Raw genomic sequence first — 24937 nt, 5'->3', positions numbered from 1 at the left:
TGGGTTTCCTTCTGACCAACCTTCATTATGCTTGATTTTCCCTAGCAAATGGTATAGGGGGTCTTCATTCTCTCAGTAGGTCTTTAACAGCGTTTATTGCCTGATTTTTATTCTCAAAACGACTTATAGTGGAATGGTGATGACCAACAATACGTGCAGTTGTTACAGCGACATCTCTGCCTCTCTTATGCTGATACTATGCCATCTTGCTGCAGTTAAGAGTTGTCAAGGACCCATTACAAGGTGTCAATCACATAAATTAAAAAAAATGGTTATTTAAAGTGTTGAAAACAATGAGGATAAAAACACCTGTTTTGCTGTTTACGGGTACAGTAGCTACATGTGCAGATAAAAAACTTATCGAGTCGATATTTATTGATTAAACTCAGGTGATACTTAATTAATGATTAACTAGTTCTATTTTACCAAATTATATCATAAAAAAAGTGTTTTTTTAATGTCATTTTCAATTTGGTGTTGCAATACTTTTTTCCATGTGTATAGATAAACATTATTTTTTTCATTTCAAATTTTATTTATTACTTTTAGTAGTTGTTACTTCATCATATGGTTCAAAAATCATTCCAAAATATCAATTCGTATTGGCCCCAGGTGACTTTTAAAATTTAGACATCATTGAAAAGGCTCCAAATTTTCTCTCTTTGGTGCAATAATGCTTTTTTTGACATAACAACATGTACAATTGATATCTATTTTAACTCATCGGTGACCTGTTTTTTTATTGTTGTTTTCGAATAAGCTGTACATAAACTAAATAATTGCAAAATTTAAGTTACTTCTGTAATTTAGTTCTTTTTTTAATTCGATCTTATCGCTATTTCTCCTATTAGTTCAACAGAATAAAAGGACATTAATAAAAATGTATGCTTCTTCCGAAGGCACATTGTGAGCGTTAATGAAAGGTGACCCAATTTGTTATATCATTTTTCTAATAAGTATAAGATAACGATCATTTATAGAAAAATATAGAGAAATCCTATATTAAATCCAAAAATTATTTTTAGACCCTCGAGCCTCCTTAATGAATACAAGTGTACTGCGCTTGCTGCTGGTTATCGGTACGTTATCAATAACCCGGAATATAAAATTGATATAGAAGTATATTCATTTCAGAATTATGATGAAGTTTTGTTGTTTGATTGTAATCACCCTCTGCACCATCTGTGTGTCTAATGGCGGCAGTAAGTATATTAAAACGAGTACAGCATTTTGGCTAAATGATCAAACAGGCGTAAATTGGCTAAGGTCATGTAAGTTAGGTGTCGTGTAAGAGTAGTAAGTTAAGGCACGTTGGTAGATATTATCATTATGATTTAGGCTTTTAACCCTACAATCGGAGATACAAATGAGAGGTTTGGTTTTCAATTGATATGGCTTTTTAGAAACGAATTTCCGCGTTCATTAGTTTTATTAAGAAAAGAAGGTTTGAAGCAGTGTGTTCTCAGTTCGGCAGTATTATTCGCAGCAATACAAACACAATAAAGCGTTAACGATTAGCGGTAGTTAGAAACGTGTTATTTTCATTTACAATCAAAACTGTGTCGAATCCACTTCTGCAGTTCCTTGCGTATTAAGAAATCAAGTTTCCAACTCTCTCCGACAAAGTTATTCTAAAATTAATTAAGATATCTATTGTCCAAATATAGCAACTCATTCGGCCTTACACATACTTGGATTTCATATAATTTGGTTTGCTAGTTCCTGATGAAGTGAAAATGTATAAAATGTTAAAAGATTTGGCTTGGGATGTGATATACCTATTTGAACCTTAATACATAAAGCTGAAAAGTGTATGCGTAAATTAACTTGTTCGTCCTTTTGTAGCTATAAGGTCTTCATATTTTAGATCAATATTTCAAAAAAATGTCTATCAAGTGATGCTCGAAGCCAAACTATTGTTCAACCCAAAACTTATTTAAATCAATAAAAATCCACACAATGCTAATATTACACCAAAACGGTATGACAGAGCAAGACGGCCTCATCCAAACTTATTTCATTAACTTTGTTTTACTGAAAGGACAAGAAGTGGCCACATCATTGGTGTTGTACTTCTTTCCATGTTTCTCCAGAATGATTCTGTGAAATACCATGTTTAATCTGATAACTGAAACAAATAGAGCTTGCCTTATTGCTAGATATAACTACATATATAATTTTCAGCAATTTTGCACATGCAGAGCAGGATCTCCCCTTCTGGAGCACATGCGATCACCTCATTTTTTTGGTTTTATTAGTGTTGCTCATTTTTTATTTTCTATGTTGATTCTTGTGTACTATTATGTGAATGTTTGGTCTAATTTTCATTTTAGGCATGACGTTGTCAGTTTATTTGCAATTTAAGAGTTTAAATGTTCATCTTGTATTTTTCGCCCCTCTGTCCTTCGCGGTAATATTTAGCTCCTTTTTCAATAACGGTTTACTTATAACATTTTATGACCTTACATATAAAATAGTAATGTATAATGCATATAGATTAGACCTTTGGTTTTCCTGTTTGAATGGTTTTACACAAGTAATTTTGGGGCCCTTTATAGCTTGTTGTTCGGTGTGAGCCAAGGCTCCGTGTTGAAGGCCGTACTTTAACCTATAATGGTTTAATTTTTAAATTGTTATTTGGATGGAGAGTTGTCTCATTGGCACTCACACCACATCTTCCTATATCTATAAACCATAACGAATGATTTCATATTGTATCGAAGTACTGTTCTTTTCAGTACTAACTGAACAATGTCTGGCTTTAAATGGTGTATGTGGACGGAAAGGCTTAACCTGTGAACAAATATTTGGACTCGGATGGATTGAAAAGGGCATATGCTGCAATAAAAAACCATGCTGCGGAGAGGAATCCAAAGGCAAATCTTTGAATAACGTACCATATTGCAAATGAAATTGAACAATTCAAAGAAAAGTTTTGTTCTTCCTCTTTCGTAAGCAGTTTGTGCTCGACATAAAATAATGAAGCAACTAGTATATCCGACTACAACGTCATTGTAAATCTAACAATAACATATTTGTACAAAGCATATCCAATTTGAACTTTCCCCGTTAAAGACCAAACAATTAAGGTAGATTGTTAATAGTGCGACCTTGTCCTTGATGATGTCATCATGCTGCTAATTGAATTATCTAGACTGCAATGTAAACTGCTAACTTAGTCGTCAAAAAAATAGTAGAATAAATCTAGCAAACAAGTTTCCCGTATCACAGAACCGAAGACAGATAATCATTTCAATCTATATTCTAATTTGGTTGGACAGATGCAAAATGAAAAGCACAAATGTGTGCTAAAACAATTTTCATTATATTTTTCGAATTACTACATTGTATATAAATCAAAATGGCAAAAGGACTGCCATGACTTAGATGTACATACTAAGATTATACTAATTCATGATTCCATCGACTTAAACATAAAATGATTTGATATCATTTACAGTTATACCGGACATAAATCATAGCTGTGGATTTGAGACAACTGAACAATGTTTTTTTAGACAATCAAGTCTGGATGACTTTGATTGGACTCGAGGATCTGTAAGTTTTTTTAAAACAAAACCAAGTCTACTTTCAACAAATAGTCGTACAATTGGCCGTTTCAGAATCTAAAGCATCATGGGTAATTTCATTGTTCTTACCCCAAAGTGAAAATAACCTTACGTCATTCTTTGAATTTCCATTGTTTTAACGTATTAAACCAATCAAAACGCTTTGGTGTACACTTTTGAAAATATTACCCAGGATGCATTAGATTCTGAAACGGTCAATTACCGACCGGCTTTACATGAAGTGTAGTGTTTCTTAAGAGAGGAAGATAATGTAGTAAATGGATATTTAGATACACAAGTTCAAAATTAATGCTTTCGTGCTTAAAAAAACAATGTGAGGAGAGTTCACATGTTTTTTTCATAATCTGTGTTTCCAAATTGGTATGGATAATGAATTATTATGAAATCGGTATTTTGCTATGGTTAACAAACCAAAACAGCGTTAGAATATGAGGTTCTACAATGATGCAAAAACTAGATGCCTACCCCTCCCAATCTAAATTGATTGCTTTACCTCCTTTTCAGATTAAAACACACCGCGTAACTGGAGAGCATATTAAGAATACTTTGTAGGAGACGGACACTCATTTTCAATGAGGATTAAAGCGGTTGTACTTTACGGAATCTGGTTTTGAACATATACATCTAGAATCAAAGATTTCAATAGTATTATATACTGATAAACAAAACAATGAACATAACAATTAATCCTGAGTTGACTAGGTCATAGGTCAAGGTCGCTGTATCATTGTTAACACCTGTTTTAGTATTTGATTGTGTCAGTGGTAAGAACAATGCGATACGGTTACTCAATTGTTGTATACAAACAAGTAATTGATGGCCCCATTGCTTTCTATGTTAAGTTGGGCAAATTCAAAGATTAATGAGCACCTAGTCGGATGTTCATATAAAGTGGCAGTCATTTCATATCAAAACAATACCTTATTCTGACTAGTGATGACAAATTGCATATTAGAGCGTACTAGTTGATGAACGTTTGGAAGTATAAAACAGGAACTTCTTGTCTGAAAAACAGGGCAAATGTGCACTTGTGTTTTAATTTCATATATACACATGGAAAAAAGTATTGAAACACCAAATTGAAATTCAAATTAAAAAAAACACTTTTTTTTGTTAATCATTTGTTGAAATAGAACTAGTTAAACATTATTTAAATTTCACCTGAGTTTAATCAATAAATATCGACTCTATCAGTTCTTATCTGCACATGCAGCTACTGTACTCGTTAACACTAACACTGCTGGTTTAATCCTCATTGTTTTCAACACTTAAAATAACCAAGTTTATAAATTTATGTTATTGACACCTTGTAATTGATCATCCACAAGTCATACTAGTAACTGCAGCAAGATGGCAGATAACCAGCATGATGGAAGCAGATATGTCGCTGTGATAATTCCACGTATTGTTGGTCATCACCATTCCACTACAAGTCGTTTTGAGAATAAAAATCAGGCAAGAAACGATGTCAACGACCTTCCGATGTCAAGAAGACCCCCTATAACATTCGCTAGATAAAATAAAGCATAATGAATGTTGTTCAGAAGGAAACCCATTGCAAACAATACAATCCTAAAAAGAGAATGATGACCATAGGAGCCTTCAAACAAGAACTATTCGAGATCGGCTCATCGCTACTGGTTATCGAGTGAAAATACCATTTCGGAGACTTTTGCATACGAAAAGACACACAGATGCTCGTATCCACTATAGTGCAGAGCTCGCCAAAGTTGAAAATTAGCGTCGTGAAGGAAGATCCATTGTTCCAATGGAATTCGGTTTATGTTCCTTGGCCCAACCGTGGCCCGAATTTGAACCATATCGAGCATATATGGGACACTTTTTGGCGTAAAGTGCATGAAACGACAACCCAGTTCAAACAAGTCATGAAATAAACAATACCCTTCGTCAAGAATGGTATTGATAGCTTAGCAACAAATCAGATTTATGGCTGGAATCAGAAGACGTTAAGATGCAGTTATCCGTTTGAATGAAAGCTGCGCACAAAGTACTAATTCTTTGGCGTAAAACGATCAACCATGATGTGAACAATGATTTAAAGATTAATTTTGAAATGTCTGACATTGTAAAGTTCGACTACAGTAAGAGTTGTAAAATGCATTTTTATGTACTTTTCAATATCATTTTACAATTATTTTATCATAGTCAATCCAAAATAAAAGATTGATTTTTCAAGTTTTAAAAAATCAAGGTGATGCAATACTTTTTTCCATGTGTATACTTTTTTATTAATGAAACTTAAGAAACTTTCAACAAGGGTTCTACATTGTTTCCCTATCCCCACATTTGTTACCCAAAATAATTAAATATGATGGTTTAATTAGAATATGTATTACTTTCCTGTATGTTCTTCCGACCGGACCTGAACTAGTGGTTCTTTATCTTATGTTTGATATATAGTTGCATCAGTTTTTGCAAATTTCATATCTGTAAACCTGATTTGACATATTGTCCTTAGTCATGGTCTATTGATTGAAACTTGTACATTGATTACACGTTAGTTGTGTTAATTACCAGAAGTCAATTTGCTTTTTCAGAATCTAATGCATCCTGGGTAATATCGTTTTGATTGGTTTAAAACGTTAAAAACAATGGAAATGCAACCAATGACGTAACGGTTTTTTTTTCACTTTGGGGTTCGAACAATGAAATTACTTATGATGCTTTAGATTCTGAAACAGCGAATTGGAATCGTTTTGAATTTGCAAATGGTTAATAGTTTATAAAAACAAAATTTTACACGTTAAGATAGTCGGTAAGATAAATTCGTTACATAGCATGCTAGTGATGCAATACGGTATATTTGGGGTCAGTAAGTTCCATATGGGGATTCGAGTTTCACTCTGATCCCATATGGAATTTACTGACCCCATATATACCGTATTAGATCACTAGCACACTCTGTAATTAATAATATGCACATCTTGTACATACATACAGGGAAATTGTTTGACAAGCCACTTTCATTGAAGATATACAAAGTTTTTTTTCTATGCAATATCACGGTAAATGTTTAAAAACTGCATATTAGGATAATTATTTCCATTTTACTATTAACATTCTATATACGCCGAACATAAATCTGTGTCAAAGTAACATTGTTGTCCCTTTACAAATAAATGAAGCGATCCTTATTCATGTCAAAATCTGTAAGTATATATACTCATGTAACATATATTTTGTACCAAGGTGTGACAGTATTATTTAAATTGTAATATGTGAGTCCTTGGTGCATACCCTTCATTACCATTATTCCAAATTACAATTTTATTTCAGCAATTATCGAATGACATATGACTGCACGTGTTATCGGTGTCAGCATTAAAACAATACAGAGAAAAACAAAGAAAGCTTAATTAAAGATGCAATTTAATATTTGTGGTATAACAATTTGATTATATCAATATATCAATTGTATGCTTATTTTTGTAATTTAAGAGGTTTATACAGTGTTAAACGGTGGCACATTTTAAGAGTGTACACTCCATAGCATTACAACATGACATACAATTTTTTAAAAGCGGTTTTGGAATAATCCACAAATTAAAAGGATTGTTTTTTCTGAGTTTAAAAGGTACACCTTTAACATGTTGTTCCGTACATAACGTAATAAACGTGGATAGAAATAAATATTAATTTTATTGTTTTTTAAGTTTTGATTACTAATGCTTTAGGCAGGGACCCCTTCCGATGACACTGGTCCTGGATCAGCAGCCGAAGGGACATACTACATGTACGTAGAGGCATCTAATAATTCCCCTTCTACAAGAGCTGTACTCACAACGGAAGCTACTGACTTACAAGGTAGGATATTCGTTACTTTCATAATAGTTGGTTATCGTGTATCCCCAGTTTATTTTGATAATCTACCTTTATGCTCACACAATAACGGACTACCTTAAAGAATATAACCGGACTTTAGAAGAATGTTTCTGATTGACATGTCGATGATTGTAGGCAGAAAGTAGGCAAAGGGTGTTTTATATATTGGTTTTTCGTAAGTGATGAATTTCGATGTTATTTCTTCTGAGAAGTTGCTGTTGTTCATACAATTTCATTTCATTAATTTAAATCATGATATTTGTATGTTGCCTCTGGTTTTTCAATAGAGTCTAATTTGTCGTTTGATTACCATCATTGATCTAGTCGTTTTTATGTTGAACTACTGTAATGTTGTTTTTATCTGCTTTATTGCTAGTAATTGTTTTAGTGTATCCTAAAGTACGTAGACATTGCATTCTTCTTTTGTCATGTTTGTTTTTATTTGATTTGTAATATGGAAGTTCCATTTTTGTGTGAAATTTGAAGTGTTCTGTAGGGTTGTCGCCTATAATAGGAACACTAAAATTAGATTTTTTTTTAAATAAATGATTTTATTTATAAAGTTCAAACTTTAATTACCCAACGTAATACTTTCTGTGTTTGTAAATTTTCTATTTGAATGGTTTAACACAATTCATTGTTTATCATTTTTAAGGTTGTTATATTGCTTAGCAATATAAATTGCTGTTTTCTTTTTATATATTCATAAGCATTCAAACCGTTTCAACCTATAATTCAGACGGATAAAAGCAGCAATTTGTATTCATGTGCATGTACAACAAACTTGATAATAGTGGGGTCTCAAAACAGCACAGAAAACATTTTTAAAAAGACCAGAAAAGTAAAAAAGGTTATTTTACCAAAACGCAATTGGTTCGCAGGTCGGAAGTTCTTTAACCCTGCTGAATTCCATTGCTTTTACGAAAACAAAATGGACCACAAGATAAAAAAAAAACGGATCTAAATATCAATTTAATACCAAACATAAAACAATAAACACATGATAAACTTGAGGAAAAGATGGTAAACCGCAAACACCAGGTGCAAACATTGGTGCACCATATCCGGATTTCGACACTTAATGTCGCTTCAGAGATGTAATGAATATAAACAATATTTTGAAGGCCATATAACTTACCTCATTTTAAGGATATTGATATATAAGAAAAAGTGGTATGAATGCCAATGAGACATCTCTCCATTCAAGTCACAATTTGTAAAAGTAAACCATCAGTGTCTGAGTAGAAAGTTGATGAACCAGGGGTATATCAAAGAACTTCTCGTCCTTTTTCAAAAAAAAAATCATCGGAAGGTACCAAGACCATGTTGATAAATATTTAACTTCTCAAATAATACACGATGGTCGTGATGTAAAGATTCTGCGTACTGACGTTGTTTATCATCTTAACAACGTGTAGATAAATGTGTTGTGGGTTCTGTTAAATTGTTTCTTTTAAAATTGATACACGATGGTGCCCGCTGTATCCATATTTTGACTATTTTATTTATTATGTCTTTTTAGTTCACGCATCATTGAAAATATAACGGAATATGGTGAGACTGTCTTCAAACTGAGAGGGTTTACGCTATAAAATCAGGTTTAATCCACCCTTTTCTACATTTGAAAATGCCTGTACCAAGTCAGGAATGTGACAGTTCTTGTCTGTTCGTTTTTTTTATTTGTTTTGCTATTTGATTTTGCCATGTGATTATGGACTTTCCGATTAGATTTTCCTCTAAGTTCAGTATTTTTGTGATTTTACTTTTAGATCAACGTTGGGTCTTCAACACGGAGCCTTGGCTCACTCATAACAGCAGCGATGAACATCAGATTCTTGACTTAGAACAAATGCAAACAAATTAACATATTTTAATATGTACCAACCTTCACTCTTATCTGAAATACAAAAAAAAAAAAAAAATCTGTTCATAATATGAAGCTCTTTTGAGGGGTCCGTGGGTAGCCTGTTGCAAGGCAAAATTTCTGTCCCTTTTCAAGATACCCTCATTTTCCAGTGACAGTCCAAATTTCCCCGATCATTATCCCAGATGGCCTTTATCGTATCAACCTACCTATTGTATTTATTATGAACTTGTTCTCGTCCTGAATATGCATGAAACATTTGCCACTGGACGTTAAGCAACCAACAATCAATCAATCAATCATAATATGAAGAAGTGAAAATTTAGAGTTATAATAATAATATTTGTTAAAAAGCAAAAACAGTTAATAATGATAAAAAGCATGCAACATGTTTAGACTAAAATCAAATGAAACACATCCTAGGGATTTAGTATTTTAACGTTATGCATAGTTAAAAAAGGCATGTCTTGTGCAATGCCAAAACATATGTATCGACCGGCAGTAGGATAGTTAATAGTTAACTTCTTCAAAGAAAAGCTTAAGACATGAACGTGGATGTATCTCTAAACATCCCGCTTAAAAATATTACAAACTTAGTAATGTTTTAATTTGCTGTTTACAAAGTCGATGCTTGTGCCCATGTAAACTATACACAAAATTTATTAATACGTTTGTTTAAAGATTTTATGAGTTTACACGGATGAGATAGTCATTTCCGCTCTATAAGTACATAAGAAGTCGAGCATAAAATCTGAGCATGCCAGCAGTGTCATCTTGGATTTCATCTACTATTTCTAACACGTGTTCATAGATGACTTCTGCATTTGCATAGTCTTCCTCTGTCATTACATATTGCCGTAAAATTCAAGATGTGCAATACCGTTTTTAATAAGTTTTTCACATGTACAGCCATGTTTACTATGAAAGAATTTAGTAAAAGTTTTAAGTAATTTATGGAAACGAAATCCTTGACTTAATAATTTACCAGTAATTTATTGATTAAGTTCGTTAATTTCTATGATACACTATATACACGGGCATAACGAACGAATTGAGATACTAAAAGTACATAAACACCGTATGATAGAGCCAAGCATGCCAAAGGAACAGCGCCGTCTAGAAGGAAAATTAACCAAAGGGAATGGCAAATCGCTTCATTTTTGCATCCTCAATGCTCTTCAAATTTGTACTTGTTTGGCGTTATGAATATTTTGAAATGAGCGTCACTGATGAGTCTTATGTAGACGAAACGCGCGTCTGGCGTACTAAATTATAATCCTGGTACCGTTGATAACTATTGTCGTACATTTTAGTTTGGAGTCTCCCTTAAAAACATTCAAATGTCTAAATCTAGAAAAGGACAATAACTGTTGTTTATGTAAGGGTTAATAAAAGAAAGTGTCTTTGTGTAAATTTCGGTATATTTTAAGAGAACTCTGGAGTATTAAACAAAACAAGTTTCAAATTATTATTTTATTTAGAAATGTGTATATCATGGACTCTATTACTATTTTAGAACTAATTTAATTCAAATAACTGTCTACAGGTGGTTTTTTTATCATATATTAAACATTAACACTGATTTTTATGGTGAGGTCCGTTTCGTTTAGTCTTTTTTTCTATGTTGTGTCGTATGTAATCAGTTCTATTTCGATATTTGAGTTTGACTGTCACTCTTATATCTTTCGCTTCTCTTTTAGGTCCTTTTTTGTGAAAAGTTTTGACCTCATGGTCTTCGACTATGTTGAGATCTCCTGTAATGCCATGAACATAAAAAACATATATTTAACTAGATGTTTCACAGTCTCAAGTGGAACGAACATTATGTTCTATAAAAGTCAATATGCAAATTCAAACAGACCTATTGGTCTTCGTAGTTTATGTTAAGTACGTAGAACCAGGGTTAATTTCGTAATTTCGTGGCTGCGCTAGCATTTAGTAAAAAGGTTACTTTAACATGGATGTTGATTAGTCCGTCAACATTTTGTTTTAAACATTTAAATTGATTGAGATAACAGAAAATTCAATTCCATCAATTAAAACGACATTTCCTTAAATTATAAAAAACAGTTTTACACATGTTTAGCGGATTACACATCATATTTGTATATAACCATACTTTTTTCTTTATATGCCCAGTATCGTCCATTTTAGGTTTATACTAGTATTGAATTTGTTGGTTGCGTTGGTCTTTTTTTTTTTTTTTTATAGATTTCGTATTCTTATAAACAACACTTCTGATTTTCAAGTATACGTAAGTTACGTCAGACGTCAATATTGCAGTACAACAGGATTGTTCTGCTTCAGTAAATGTCTGAAAGAAGAACAAAACATATATTTTATTTCAAATCGAATTAGCTAATGCCACTTTAAATTATATTCCAATGGATAATTACCTTTTAGATAAAACAAAAACAATCAACATAGGCACGGGAATGATACTGCATTCTTAACATATCAATTTCATGTCTCATTGCTGTCGTTTAAGTATATTGATCATTAAATTATTTTTTTCTAGCCTGTCCTTGGTGTCTGACATTCCAGTACCATATGAAAGGATCAGCTACAGGAACTTTGGAAGTATCTGCTGGGGATAAAACATCTTCTTTGACTAGCATATGGACAAAAACAGGAGAGCAACCTAATCCTGAGTCTTGGAAAACTGCTACCATAGATATCCCACTATATAATAATCTCGGTGTATGTATTCTACGATTCATTTATGAACAATGTATGAAAAAATATTATTTAAGCAGAAATTACACTCAAGGCACTTGATGCTGACGTCAGAATGTTTTCGAAAACAAAAACAACATCCGTTATCTGAAATTGCGGAGAAGTGGTATCTATACATGTGTATATGACAAGTATAAGACAACGGTCCTGCAGGTCAAATGACTTGAAAAACATATCACCACCATTATGAATTTTCGATAGAGGTCAGTCTCAGTGTGTCATATGCATTTGTCATTTATAATTTTATCATTAGTCACGCTCTTCAGTATTGACTTTGCTCTTTGGTGAAGCCTTCATGTTGGTGATTTTTTCCACGTCATTTTTGTTACTTGACATACAATACTTTAGTTCTCAAGTGGTGAGTGATGTGTAACTTGACATGCCACACTTTAGTTCTCAAGTGTTGAGTCTTGTGTAACTTGACATTCCACACTTTTAGGTTATCAAGTGGTGAACTTGACATACCTAAAACTAAAGTTATCAAGTGATGAGTGTTGTGTAACTTACTATATCACAATTTAGTTCTCAAGTGGTGAGTCTTGTGTTACTTGATATACAATAATTTAGTTCTCAAGTGGTGAGTGTTGTGAAACTTGAAATACAAGACTTTAGTTCTCAAGTTGTGAGTTTTGTGAAACTTGAAATACAGTACGTAAGGTTGTACCTAACACTACAGGGAGATAACTCTGTAAAATCAGCTTAACGTTTTAATTACATTATGTTGTTAAGGTAAATAAAGCTTTTCAAAGATCAAAATAAGTTTTTGTCAAACTGCTATGTAACCAGTGTTATTTTTCTGATAAAACGGTTGGTTCAAATTTTTTATAAAATACTTTAGTTCTCAAGTGGTGAGTTTTGTGAAACTTGAAATACAATACTATAGTTTTCAAGTGGTCAGTCTTGTGTAACTTGACACACCACAGTTAAGATCTCAAGTGTCGAGTCTTGTGTAACTTGACATACAATGCTTAAGTTCTCAAGTGGTGAGTGTTATGTCCCTTGACCTACAAAACTTTAGTTCTCAAGTGGTGAGTCTTGTGTTACTTGACATACAACACTTAAGTTATCAAGTGGTGATCTTGTGTAACTTCACATACCACACTTTAGTTCTCAAGTAATGAGTCATAACTAACTTGACATACCACACTGTAGTTTTCAAGTAATGAGTGTTGTGAAACTTGACATAAAATACTTTAGTTAACAAATTGTCTGTTTTGTTTTACTTGTTATACCGCACTTTAGTTCTCAAGTGGTGAGTCTTGTGTAACTTGATAACAATACTTTAGATATCAAATGGTGAGTTTTGTGCAAATTGATATAAATCAGTTGAATTATCAATTGATAAGTAGTGTGTATCCATGAAGAACCTTTTCATCAATATTTAAAAAAAAATGTTTTATGGATATGGTCACTGCTATACTCGTTCTCGTTATATGATATCTCAAATTCAGAAATATAAGTTGATTTTATTTTTCAGATCACCATAAAAGCTTCTGTAAAGGATTGGTATACGAGTGACATTGCTATTGATGATATAAATCTCAAATCTGGTACATGTACTAGTAAGTATTGATTTATTAATGTTGTTAGCAGGAATAATCATGAGCTGTTTTCCGTTGAATGTAAAGCTAAAACCACTGGATCTATGTTTCCATTACCATTAAATAAAAAGAGGAAACTAGGATGACATGATGCTGCATGATGTTTTTTTTAAATATAAACAATGTTCAAAAATTCCCATTTAAATTATAATTGGGAAAAACCAACAACCATCCAAAGAAGAATAATACTTGATGGAAAAATGTTTTAATGTTTTGCATTTGAAATTAATAGACCATTTCTTCCTAAATTCACTTTGCATTTGAAACTTTCATATATGTCTCTAGAGATATATCTGTAACAATCGATCGATTAAAAATGTTCAATACTTCAAAATTGTCATAGGAGAAATAATATGATACAAAATGATATCTAAAAGCAATAACTTGTAAAGAAATATTCATTTACAATCGTTGGGAAACGTATTATTTTCTGATACATACTTACTTATCAAGATTGTCTCTGCGATAGTTTGAAGTACATAAGTCAAATCACACAACTAACCTGTTTAACAGCTGACTTTGATAAAATACATAACTATGTTTTCTTTTCAAAACAAATGTTGTTCAATGTGGATTACAAATGACAACTGTTTTTATGTGAAAAGTTTCCTTTTTTTATCTACCTTTTTAAATATATTCCATCAAGCATTTGATTTTAAAAAACATCAAATATAACACCAATTGTTCAATAAATATAATAAAGTTGACGTTGGTTTTTTTCTTTTCAAAATTTTAACAGTGCAAGTGTTAAAAAAACAAAATGAGTGATTTTAAAATAAAGTAACATGTTTATCGTCTTTTAAAAAAAAACATACTCAACCAAACTAAATTAATATGCATAACTGTATTTAAAGGTATCACATGCATTTGGATTGGAACCTTTAAAAGAGTTAAAATATGTAAACATTGAAATTGTTTTAAAAATATCAATAACGGCGATTCCCTAAAAAAAACCACACAAGATACCAAAAGAAACAAATAGAAATTTAAAACAATTGGTTGGTGTTAAACTAGTTATACAGTGAAAAGATGTTAACCTCATTTTCATAGTGCCTTCCCTTGGTCTCATTTACGTTTGAATTAAACACCCTTGAGAAGCTACAAGTCTATGAAAAAGATGACGCACTGAGTAAAACAGTCGACAGGCATAATACCGTCTCATCATAAACAAACTTAACCAGACTAAGATTAAGCCTTGCAATATTTTTTAGAAAAAAAACTTTTTGGAATTTTGGATCCTCAATGCACTTCAACTTTGTAATTGTTTGGCTTGCTAAGTATTTTGATATGAGCGTCACTGATGGGTCTGATGTAGATCAAACGCGCGTCTGGCGTACTAAATTATAATCCTGGTACCTTTGATAACTATTTTATAGCCATGGCGTTGTCAGTTTGGTTTAGATTTACGAGTTTGACTGTCCCTTTTGTGTCTTTTGTCCCTCTTTTATAGCTTGTAAGTTTGATCATCTGGTTCTATGGGAATGATAAACACAATAAAGAAATCATTGAAAAGTTTGTACAGAACGACAGAAAATAAAAATCGTACCAGAATATGACAAGCCAAATTTAAGATGAGTGTATGTAGAATATGAACACATGATCTGTAATTTATCAGAAAGTAAAACAGTTAAAAAGAGACAAACATGTAAGTGTCAATCATAATCTACACTTAAGATAAATATTCTCTCTTAGGATATGACATTAGGTAATACATTGTACAGTCATTAACAAGCATTTATATTCATAAAATATTTGAATATCAGAAATTCTCCATAAATAGTTAAGACAAATTGTGTAAGACTATTTGTTTCTCTTTTTTAGATGCTTGAGATTGAACAGAAAACAGAAAAAAAAACGATTACATTGATTGTAGGATATTCGTTGTTGCTTGTTCATTATAATGATCATGTGATATTAAATAACCAGTACCTAAGGTGGTATGGGAGTCTAAAATAAAAATGATAGAATTTGTTCATACTTTGCCAAAACGTAGTATCTATTGATATATGTTGAAAAATATAATACAAATTATAGGTCACCGCGCATTTTCTCAAGCTACAGGATGTGACAAAATGACATATTTTGTATGGATTATACCGGAAAAAACACCATTTTGTGATTAGAAACTAAACAAAATGATAGAATTGTTAAATACTAAAGAAAAGATAGCTTTCAGACAATGCTTTAAGCATATCAAAAGAAAAGAAAGGGTCAAAGTACATGTTTTCTGGCTAAAATACAAAATAGGAAAATTCCATGTAGAATCTTTCAGCAAATGCACTGTTTTAGAGTTACTTCCCCTTAAAATGCCAATTCAATTTATTTTTTGAACAAACAAAAATAATTGACCTTAGCAAAAATATTAATATTTATAAGTTATATTCTTATAAATTGGTTCTTTTGAATGAACATTCACATTAAATATCTGCATTTCTGCATCAAATTTTGCAAGCTTGATAGAAAATATGGACCTTTGGTTCTCTGATTTTTACAATCCAAGATGGAGGAAGACACCCATACTACCTTAATGATGACCGTGTGATGATAAAAGTTACTTCTTTATTATAATGATCAAATTATACAACGATGAAAAAATGAATAAAAAAATAGCACAATTGAAATAGTTTTTTTTTATATATATGTCGTTATTTTTGCATGTAGAAAGCAGCAGATATAATGCTTTCTGTCAGTCTCTTTTATTGTAACAACAATTAATTAAATAACCCTTTTATTAATCGTCAACTGAACAATAAATATGAATGTGTAAGTAAATATAACTTGAAGTTAATGTGTTTTCCACAGGTGAAAACCCACGTGAACTGACATATTACTGTTAATAAATTATGTGTGCTTCATTAGCTTAATTATTGATGTCATCATAATGAAATCATTAACATAAATCATACAAGTGTAAGGTTAAGTCAACTATATAGCTATGAAACCAGGTTTTCAAATAACAGAAACACAACACTGAAAATGAAACATTCACATAAACGAACAGTGGCCAATTTTCTGACTTGGTACAATTGACGCAAAGAAAGCATTTGATACTGTTGATAGAGACTGTTAACTATTTAAATTGAGGAAAATTTGCATTAACGATATATTCAATTGTATTTACTGTTTATACAGTAATGTCAATTGTGCAGTCAGAGTAAATAACTTTATGACATCATTTTGTCGTGTTGCTCTTAGTGTTAAACTAGGTTGTGTTTTATCACCGACTTTATTTTTTATCTATCTAAATGATTTAGTCTCAAATATTAAAGAAGCAAATTCAGGTATTCAAATAGATGACAAAATTGTCTCTATGTTATTATACGATGATAACATTGCATTGATTGCACCTGACGCAGAGAAACTGCAAAAGCAGTTGGACATTTTAAACAAGTGGTGTGAAACGTGGAGATTAACTCTTAATAAAAACAATGCACATGATCCAGATAAACTGATTAGAAGATTTGGTATAATTGATATTGACACAACTCTCCTCCAAATAAAAAAAACCCAAATGACAACTATAAGGCTTTCAACAATGAGCAAGTCTGTTGTTATTGTAAAACAGATCCACGTTTTAGGTTGTATAAGTCAATAGTAAATAATTGAAATGTGTTTGTTCAAAGTTGTTATGGAGGAAAATTCTAATATCAATAAGTGTGACCTATCGATATTCTATAAAATTTTGTATAGAAATGGGGAATGTATCAAAGAGACAACAACCCAACCATAGAAAAAACAACAGCAGAAGGTCACCAACCGATCTTCTATGTAACGAAAATTCCACACACGGAGGCGTCCTTCAGCTGGACCCTAAACAAATATATACTAGGTCAGTGATAATGAACGCCATACTAATTTACAAATTGTACACAAGAAACAAAAATTAAAATAATACAAGACTAAAAGAGACCAGAGGCTTTTGACTGGGGACAGGCGCAAAAATGCGGCGGGGTTAAACATGTTTATGAGAGCTCAACCCTCCCCTATACATCTAGCCAATGTAGAAAAATAAACGCATAACAATACGTACATTTAAAATTCAATTCAAGAGAAGTCCGAGTCTGATGTCAGAAGAGGTAACCAAAGAAAATAAACAAAATGACAATTATACATAAATAACAACAGACTTGTAGCAGTTAACTGACATGCCAGCTCCAGACTTCAATTAAAATGATTGAAAGATTATGATTTCATCATATGAATATAAGGCACAATCCTTCCCGTTAGGGGTTTAGTATTATATCATTAAAACATATATGAGAAGAACATAACCCGTGCCATGCCAACAACTGTTTTTTTTTAATAAATGTGTTTAGTTCCGATGCAAAGACACTATAAGTGAATCAATATTAACGCCAAAACATGCAATCTTTAATGACCTGACAACAGTATCGTAACCATATCCTTTCTTACTAAGTCTATTTAAAGGTTTTGTTAGTTTCTGGGGGTGACATTTTTGTGCTTTATGAAGAATATTTCCATAAAAAAATGAATGTGAAATACCTAAACGTATAAGAAGTCTGCATGTTGAGATATATTTATGAATGATGGCCTTATAACGATGATAAAATCTGGTAAACGTTTTGACTAGTTTGTGATATCGAAAACCCTGATGTAATATTTTTTTCAGTAATACATACATTTCTCTCGTTAAAATCTAAACCATTGTTACATACACAAGCGAATCGTACAAGTTGAGATATATAAACACCGTAATGGATAATTAACGATAGGAAATGACAAATCATCTCTTTTATCATAAATTTTAGTATTAAGCTTTCCGTTAGTGATATAGATATCAAGATCGAGGAAAGGGCAGTATAATCTTTATTTAAAGTAAGTTCAACAGGATAAATTTCTTTAGTAGACATACTGAAGTCGTCATTATTGAGAGCCAAAATGTCATCCAAATATCTAAAAGTATTATCAAACTTGTTTATCAGATGTTGTTTCGATGGGTCTTTGCTGATTTTTGTCATAAAAAGTATCTCATAGCAATACAAAAACAGGTCCGCAATAAGTGGCGCACAGTTAGTCCCCATTGGAATTCTGATAACCTGTCGATATACGGAATCTCCAAGGCGAACAAGAATGTGTATCCAGTAAACATGCAAAGGCATATATAGTATCAAAGCAAGTCCAACTGACATAGTTTTTTTGTTTATTGCTACTAAAAAGTGACCTAAAAGAGTTTGAGCATATATATTCACATTCTGACTTTTTAAATGCTCATTTAATTAGGTGGGTGATTGTTTTCTTAATGAGAATGTGAGGCAATGGAGTACACAGGGTAGAAAAATCAATACTTTGAATAGATTCAAAATCACCAATATAAGCATGCACTTTATCAAGTACTTCCAACGAGTTCTTGACACTCCAAAAGTAATTAATTCCACTATTTTCGAAAGCCTTATTAATTTTGAACAATTTATTATCAGGTTTTGTATTGTACCAAGTGTGCTTGTGAATAGAATAGACAATTTAGTTGTGGAACAATGGCTTGAAGACGAAATAAATCTATATTTGTAAGGTGTTTTGTAGAGCTTCGGAAGCCAATACATAGTTGGGACTTTCATTGTATTTGGTTTTGATTGTAAAGCGGAAGCTAAAAGTTTATGTTTGTTACAGATGTCGTTTTCTGAGAATGGAGTCAGTTAGATTGTTGGTGATTTGGTAATTTCTTTTTTCAGAACCTCGATGTAGAATTTACGTCAAACAATAATGATATTATTAGCTGCTTTATCGGCCGGGACAAAAACAAATTCCTTGGCTAGTTCTTTTAGTTTATGTTTCATAAATAAAGGCAACAGTAGTATACCGCTGTTCAAAACTCATAAATCCATGGACAAAAAACAAAATCGGGGTAACAAACCAAAACCGAGCGAAACGCATTAAATATAAGAGGAGAACAACGACACAACACCGAAACTGACCAATCATCAGACAAAACACTACGAGAATAACAAATATAACATGAAAACCAAATACATGAATTTGGGATAGACAAGTACCGTGCCACGTCTTATCTCAATATCTCAAAAATAAGAGAAAACACAAACGACTCAACGTTTAAATGCAACACACAGAGAAACGAACATCAATATAACAATGACCATCTTCCTGACTTGGTACAGGACACTTTTAAAGGGGAATAAAAGTGGTGGATAAAACCTGGTTTTATGGCATGCCAAACCTCGCACTTTAATGGCAAAGTTAAATATAATATTGAAATAACAACATAATATTACAGGACTACAATACAAATAAATAGGAGAACATATTAGACAAAGAAAAACATGATTAATAGATAACAAAAAGCATCAGGTATAAAATTCAATAAGCCAAAAACGCGCCTTGTCCACACAAGACTCACCAGTGACGCCCAGATAGATCGAAAGTGAAAAAAGTACAAAGTTGTACAGCACTGAAGATCAAAAGTTGAAAAGGTTTCGCCAAATACGGCATTGTTTTATGCCCGGGATAAGAACATTCTTATTATATAGAACAATTCATGCTATTGCAAACAGTAAATTTTATCAAATGAATATGAAAGAGATATACATAAAGAAACTGAAGTATTAAAAATTACAGAAAACTAAACCTGAATACATAACGCCTAGATATAAAAGATCGAACGTGAAAAAGGTTCAAAGTTGTACAGCACTGAAGATCAAAAGTACGAGAAATAGGTTTATTGTGGTTATTGTTAATAATAAAATGTTCTTTAAAATCTTGAATACGTATATCAACTATGTTCATTACTGAATTGAAAAAAAGAGATTTTTCCCGTTTTATCTATTTCAAACAGTTAGTACGGAGTGAGTCGTGGATAATATTACGACACTCATTTCAATTAATAACTGAAGGGGGACGATATTTCGGTCCTTTACTGAGGAATGATTTTAACTCTCGGTCTGTTTATTAAATATTTGTGACATTTTGTTAATTGACTTGCAAAATAGTTGGATATATGTCTTTGCAATATCAATGACTATCGTTACTGGTAAAAACTGGGACTCATTTTTTTCGTCCAACTGTACATCTTAAAACAAATGCCAAATTTGGGAACAAATTATGAATTCGGAAATATATCTCCCTCATGCATATAAAATTTCTTATTAATTGACAGGATTTTGTCATACTTTTTTCGTCTTATTTGGCTTATAGATCTTAATCCTTTTGATAAGCTGTACATTTTCAAATATATTGGCCTCGCGCATCACTGTAGAGACATAGTTTAAACATTTTTATTTGTAGCGGATTGGGAAACAAGTTTTGCATCTTGTATTAATCCCTCTGCACTTTGCGAGTGTGAGTGCTGCCTTGTAGCGGCATTATCCTAGTTTTAAATCTATAAGGGTGTCTTTAACGTGCAAAAGATATGGCTCTCTCTTAACACGGTTCAGCTATTTATCGTCCCCTTCTGATGGACTAACATCGTTTCCTCAAGACCATACTCGCAAATGGTGTCAAGAGAGAGCCGAAAATTCGTTCTCTGAAATTTTCATCCCAGACGGGAATCGAACCAGGAACCTTTGTGTTAGTAGTCCGATGCACTAACCACTACACCATTGTAGAGACATAGATTGTCAAAATGTGCATCTGGTGCAGCGATATTGGAACCGTTTATGTTATTGAAACAATTTCTTGTCATACAGTAAAATTGTGAAATTCAAAAGTTTTAATTTGGTTCTGTCGGATAGTTTATTGAGTCGGTTAAAATTTTTATAAAAACATCTTTTTTAATAAAAGCAATGAATTCGTTTTTTTAATTAGCTTAGAAGTTTCTGTATTATTTAATGTTCCAAGCTAATCACATTTAAAAAAATATTTCAGAAATATGACAAGCAAATTACCAGATTACCAAATTAACCTGGTTTTATGGCATGCCAAACCTCGCACTTTAATGGCAAAGTTAAATATAATATTGAAATAACAACATAATATTACAGGACTACAATACAAATAAATAGGAGAACATATTAGACAAAGAAAAACATGATTAATAGATAACAAAAAGCATCAGGTATAAAATTCAATAAGCCAAAAACGCGCCTTGTCCACACAAGACTCACCAGTGACTCCCAGATAGATCGAAAGTGAAAAAAGTACAAAGTTGTACAGCACTGAAGATCAAAAGTTGAAAAGGTTTCGCCAAATACGGCATTGTTTTATGCCCGGGATAAGAACATTCTTATTATATAGAACAATTCATGCTATTGCAAACAGTAAATTTTATCAAATGAATATGAAAGAGATATACATAAAGAAACTGAAGTATTAAAAATTACAGAAAACTAAACCTGAATACATAACGCCTAGATATAAAAGATCGAACGTGAAAAAGGTACAAAGTTGTACAGCACTGAAGATCAAAAGTACGAGAAATAGGTTTATTGTGGTTATTGTTAATAATAAAATGTTCTTTAAAATCTTGAATACGTATATCAACTATGTTCATTACTGAATTGAAAAAAAGAGATTTTTCCCGTTTTATCTATTTCAAACAGTTAGTACGGAGTGAGTCGTGGATAATATTACGACACTCATTTCAATTAATAACTGAAGGGGGACGATATTTCGGTCCTTTACTGAGGAATGATTTTAACTCTCGGTCTGTTTATTAAATATTTGTGACATTTTGTTAATTGACTTGCAAAATAGTTGGATATATGTCTTTGCAATATCAATGACTATCGTTACTGGTAAAAACTGGGACTCATTTTTTTCGTCCAACTGTACATCTTAAAACAAATGCCAAATTTGGGAACAAATTATGAATTCGGAAATATATCTCCCTCATGCATATAAAATTTCTTATTAATTGACAGGATTTTGTCATACTTTTTTCGTCTTATTTGGCTTATAGATCTTAATCCTTTTGATAAGCTGTACATTTTCAAATATATTGGCCTCGCGCATCACTGTAGAGACATAGTTTAAACATTTTTATTTGTAGCGGATTGGGAAACAAGTTTTGCATCTTGTATTAATCCCTCTGCACTTTGCGAGTGTGAGTGCTGCCTTGTAGCGGCATTATCCTAGTTTTAAATCTATAAGGGTGTCTTTAACGTGCAAAAGATATGGCTCTCTCTTAACACGGTTCAGCTATTTATCGTCCCCTTCTGATGGACTAACATCGTTTCCTCAAGACCATACTCGCAAATGGTGTCAAGAGAGAGCCGAAAATTCGTTCTCTGAAATTTTCATCCCAGACGGGAATCGAACCAGGAACCTTTGTGTTAGTAGTCCGATGCACTAACCACTACACCATTGTAGAGACATAGATTGTCAAAATGTGCATCTGGTGCAGCGATATTGGAACCGTTTATGTTATTGAAACAATTTCTTGTCATACAGTAAAATTGTGAAATTCAAAAGTTTTAATTTGGTTCTGTCGGATAGTTTATTGAGTCGGTTAAAATTTTTATAAAAACATCTTTTTTAATAAAAGCAATGAATTCGTTTTTTTAATTAGCTTAGAAGTTTCTGTATTATTTAATGTTCCAAGCTAATCACATTTAAAAAATATTTCAGAAATATGACAAGCAAATTACCAGATTACCAAATTAACCTGGTTTTATGGCATGCCAAACCTCGCACTTTAATGGCAAAGTTAAATATAATATTGAAATAACAACATAATATTACAGGACTACAATACAAATAAATAGGAGAACATATTAGACAAAGAAAAACATGATTAATAGATAACAAAAAGCATCAGGTATAAAATTCAATAAGCCAAAAACGCGCCTTGTCCACACAAGACTCACCAGTGACGCCCAGATAGATCGAAAGTGAAAAAAGTACAAAGTTGTACAGCACTGAAGATCAAAAGTTGAAAAGGTTTCGCCAAATACGGCATTGTTTTATGCCCGGGATAAGAACATTCTTATTATATAGAACAATTCATGCTATTGCAAACAGTAAATTTTATCAAATGAATATGAAAGAGATATACATAAAGAAACTGAAGTATTAAAAATTACAGAAAACTAAACCTGAATACATAACGCCTAGATATAAAAGATCGAACGTGAAAAAGGTACAAAGTTGTACAGCACTGAAGATCAAAAGTACGAGAAATAGGTTTATTGTGGTTATTGTTAATAATAAAATGTTCTTTAAAATCTTGAATACGTATATCAACTATGTTCATTACTGAATTGAAAAAAAGAGATTTTTCCCGTTTTATCTATTTCAAACAGTTAGTACGGAGTGAGTCGTGGATAATATTACGACACTCATTTCAATTAATAACTGAAGGGGGACGATATTTCGGTCCTTTACTGAGGAATGATTTTAACTCTCGGTCTGTTTATTAAATATTTGTGACATTTTGTTAATTGACTTGCAAAATAGTTGGATATATGTCTTTGCAATATCAATGACTATCGTTACTGGTAAAAACTGGGACTCATTTTTTTCGTCCAACTGTACATCTTAAAACAAATGCCAAATTTGGGAACAAATTATGAATTCGGAAATATATCTCCCTCATGCATATAAAATTTCTTATTAATTGACAGGATTTTGTCATACTTTTTTCGTCTTATTTGGCTTATAGATCTTAATCCTTTTGATAAGCTGTACATTTTCAAATATATTGGCCTCGCGCATCACTGTAGAGACATAGTTTAAACATTTTTATTTGTAGCGGATTGGGAAACAAGTTTTGCATCTTGTATTAATCCCTCTGCACTTTGCGAGTGTGAGTGCTGCCTTGTAGCGGCATTATCCTAGTTTTAAATCTATAAGGGCGTCTTTAACGTGCAAAAGATATGGCTCTCTCTTAACACGGTTCAGCTATTTATCGTCCCCTTCTGATGGACTAACATCGTTTCCTCAAGACCATACTCGCAAATGGTGTCAAGAGAGAGCCGAAAATTCGTTCTCTGAAATTTTCATCCCAGACGGGAATCGAACCAGGAACCTTTGTGTTAGTAGTCCGATGCACTAACCACTACACCATTGTAGAGACATAGATTGTCAAAATGTGCATCTGGTGCAGCGATATTGGAACCGTTTATGTTATTGAAACAATTTCTTGTCATACAGTAAAATTGTGAAATTCAAAAGTTTTAATTTGGTTCTGTCGGATAGTTTATTGAGTCGGTTAAAATTTTTATAAAAACATCTTTTTTAATAAAAGCAATGAATTCGTTTTTTTAATTAGCTTAGAAGTTTCTGTATTATTTAATGTTCCAAGCTAATCACATTTAAAAAATATTTCAGAAATATGACAAGCAAATTACCACATTTTGACATCTACAGTCTTCGTGGTATTTTCTAACCAGCTA

General features: G+C 32.1%; 1 protein-coding gene across 1 annotated transcript; it reads left to right on the top strand.

The window, feature by feature from the left end:
• Nucleotides 1–1135: 1135 nt before the first annotated feature.
• Nucleotides 1136–16235, top strand: LOC134691651 (MAM domain-containing glycosylphosphatidylinositol anchor protein 1-like). The gene is made up of 7 exons (XM_063552209.1): nt 1136–1202; nt 2739–2876; nt 3461–3558; nt 7286–7415; nt 11816–11997; nt 13511–13595; nt 15456–16235. The coding sequence occupies exons 1-7, from the start codon at nt 1139–1141 to the stop codon at nt 15461–15463; spliced, it is 705 nt and encodes a 234-aa protein (XP_063408279.1). The 5' UTR covers nt 1136–1138; the 3' UTR covers nt 15464–16235.
• The last annotated feature ends 8702 nt before the right edge of the window (nt 16236–24937 follow it).

The sequence above is a fragment of the Mytilus trossulus genome, chromosome 11 (genome assembly GCF_036588685.1).
Source record: "Mytilus trossulus isolate FHL-02 chromosome 11, PNRI_Mtr1.1.1.hap1, whole genome shotgun sequence".
Taxonomy (NCBI): Eukaryota; Metazoa; Mollusca; class Bivalvia; order Mytilida; family Mytilidae; genus Mytilus; species Mytilus trossulus.
Note: the sequence above shows the minus strand (reverse complement) of the source record. Positions and strands in the feature narration are given on the sequence as shown.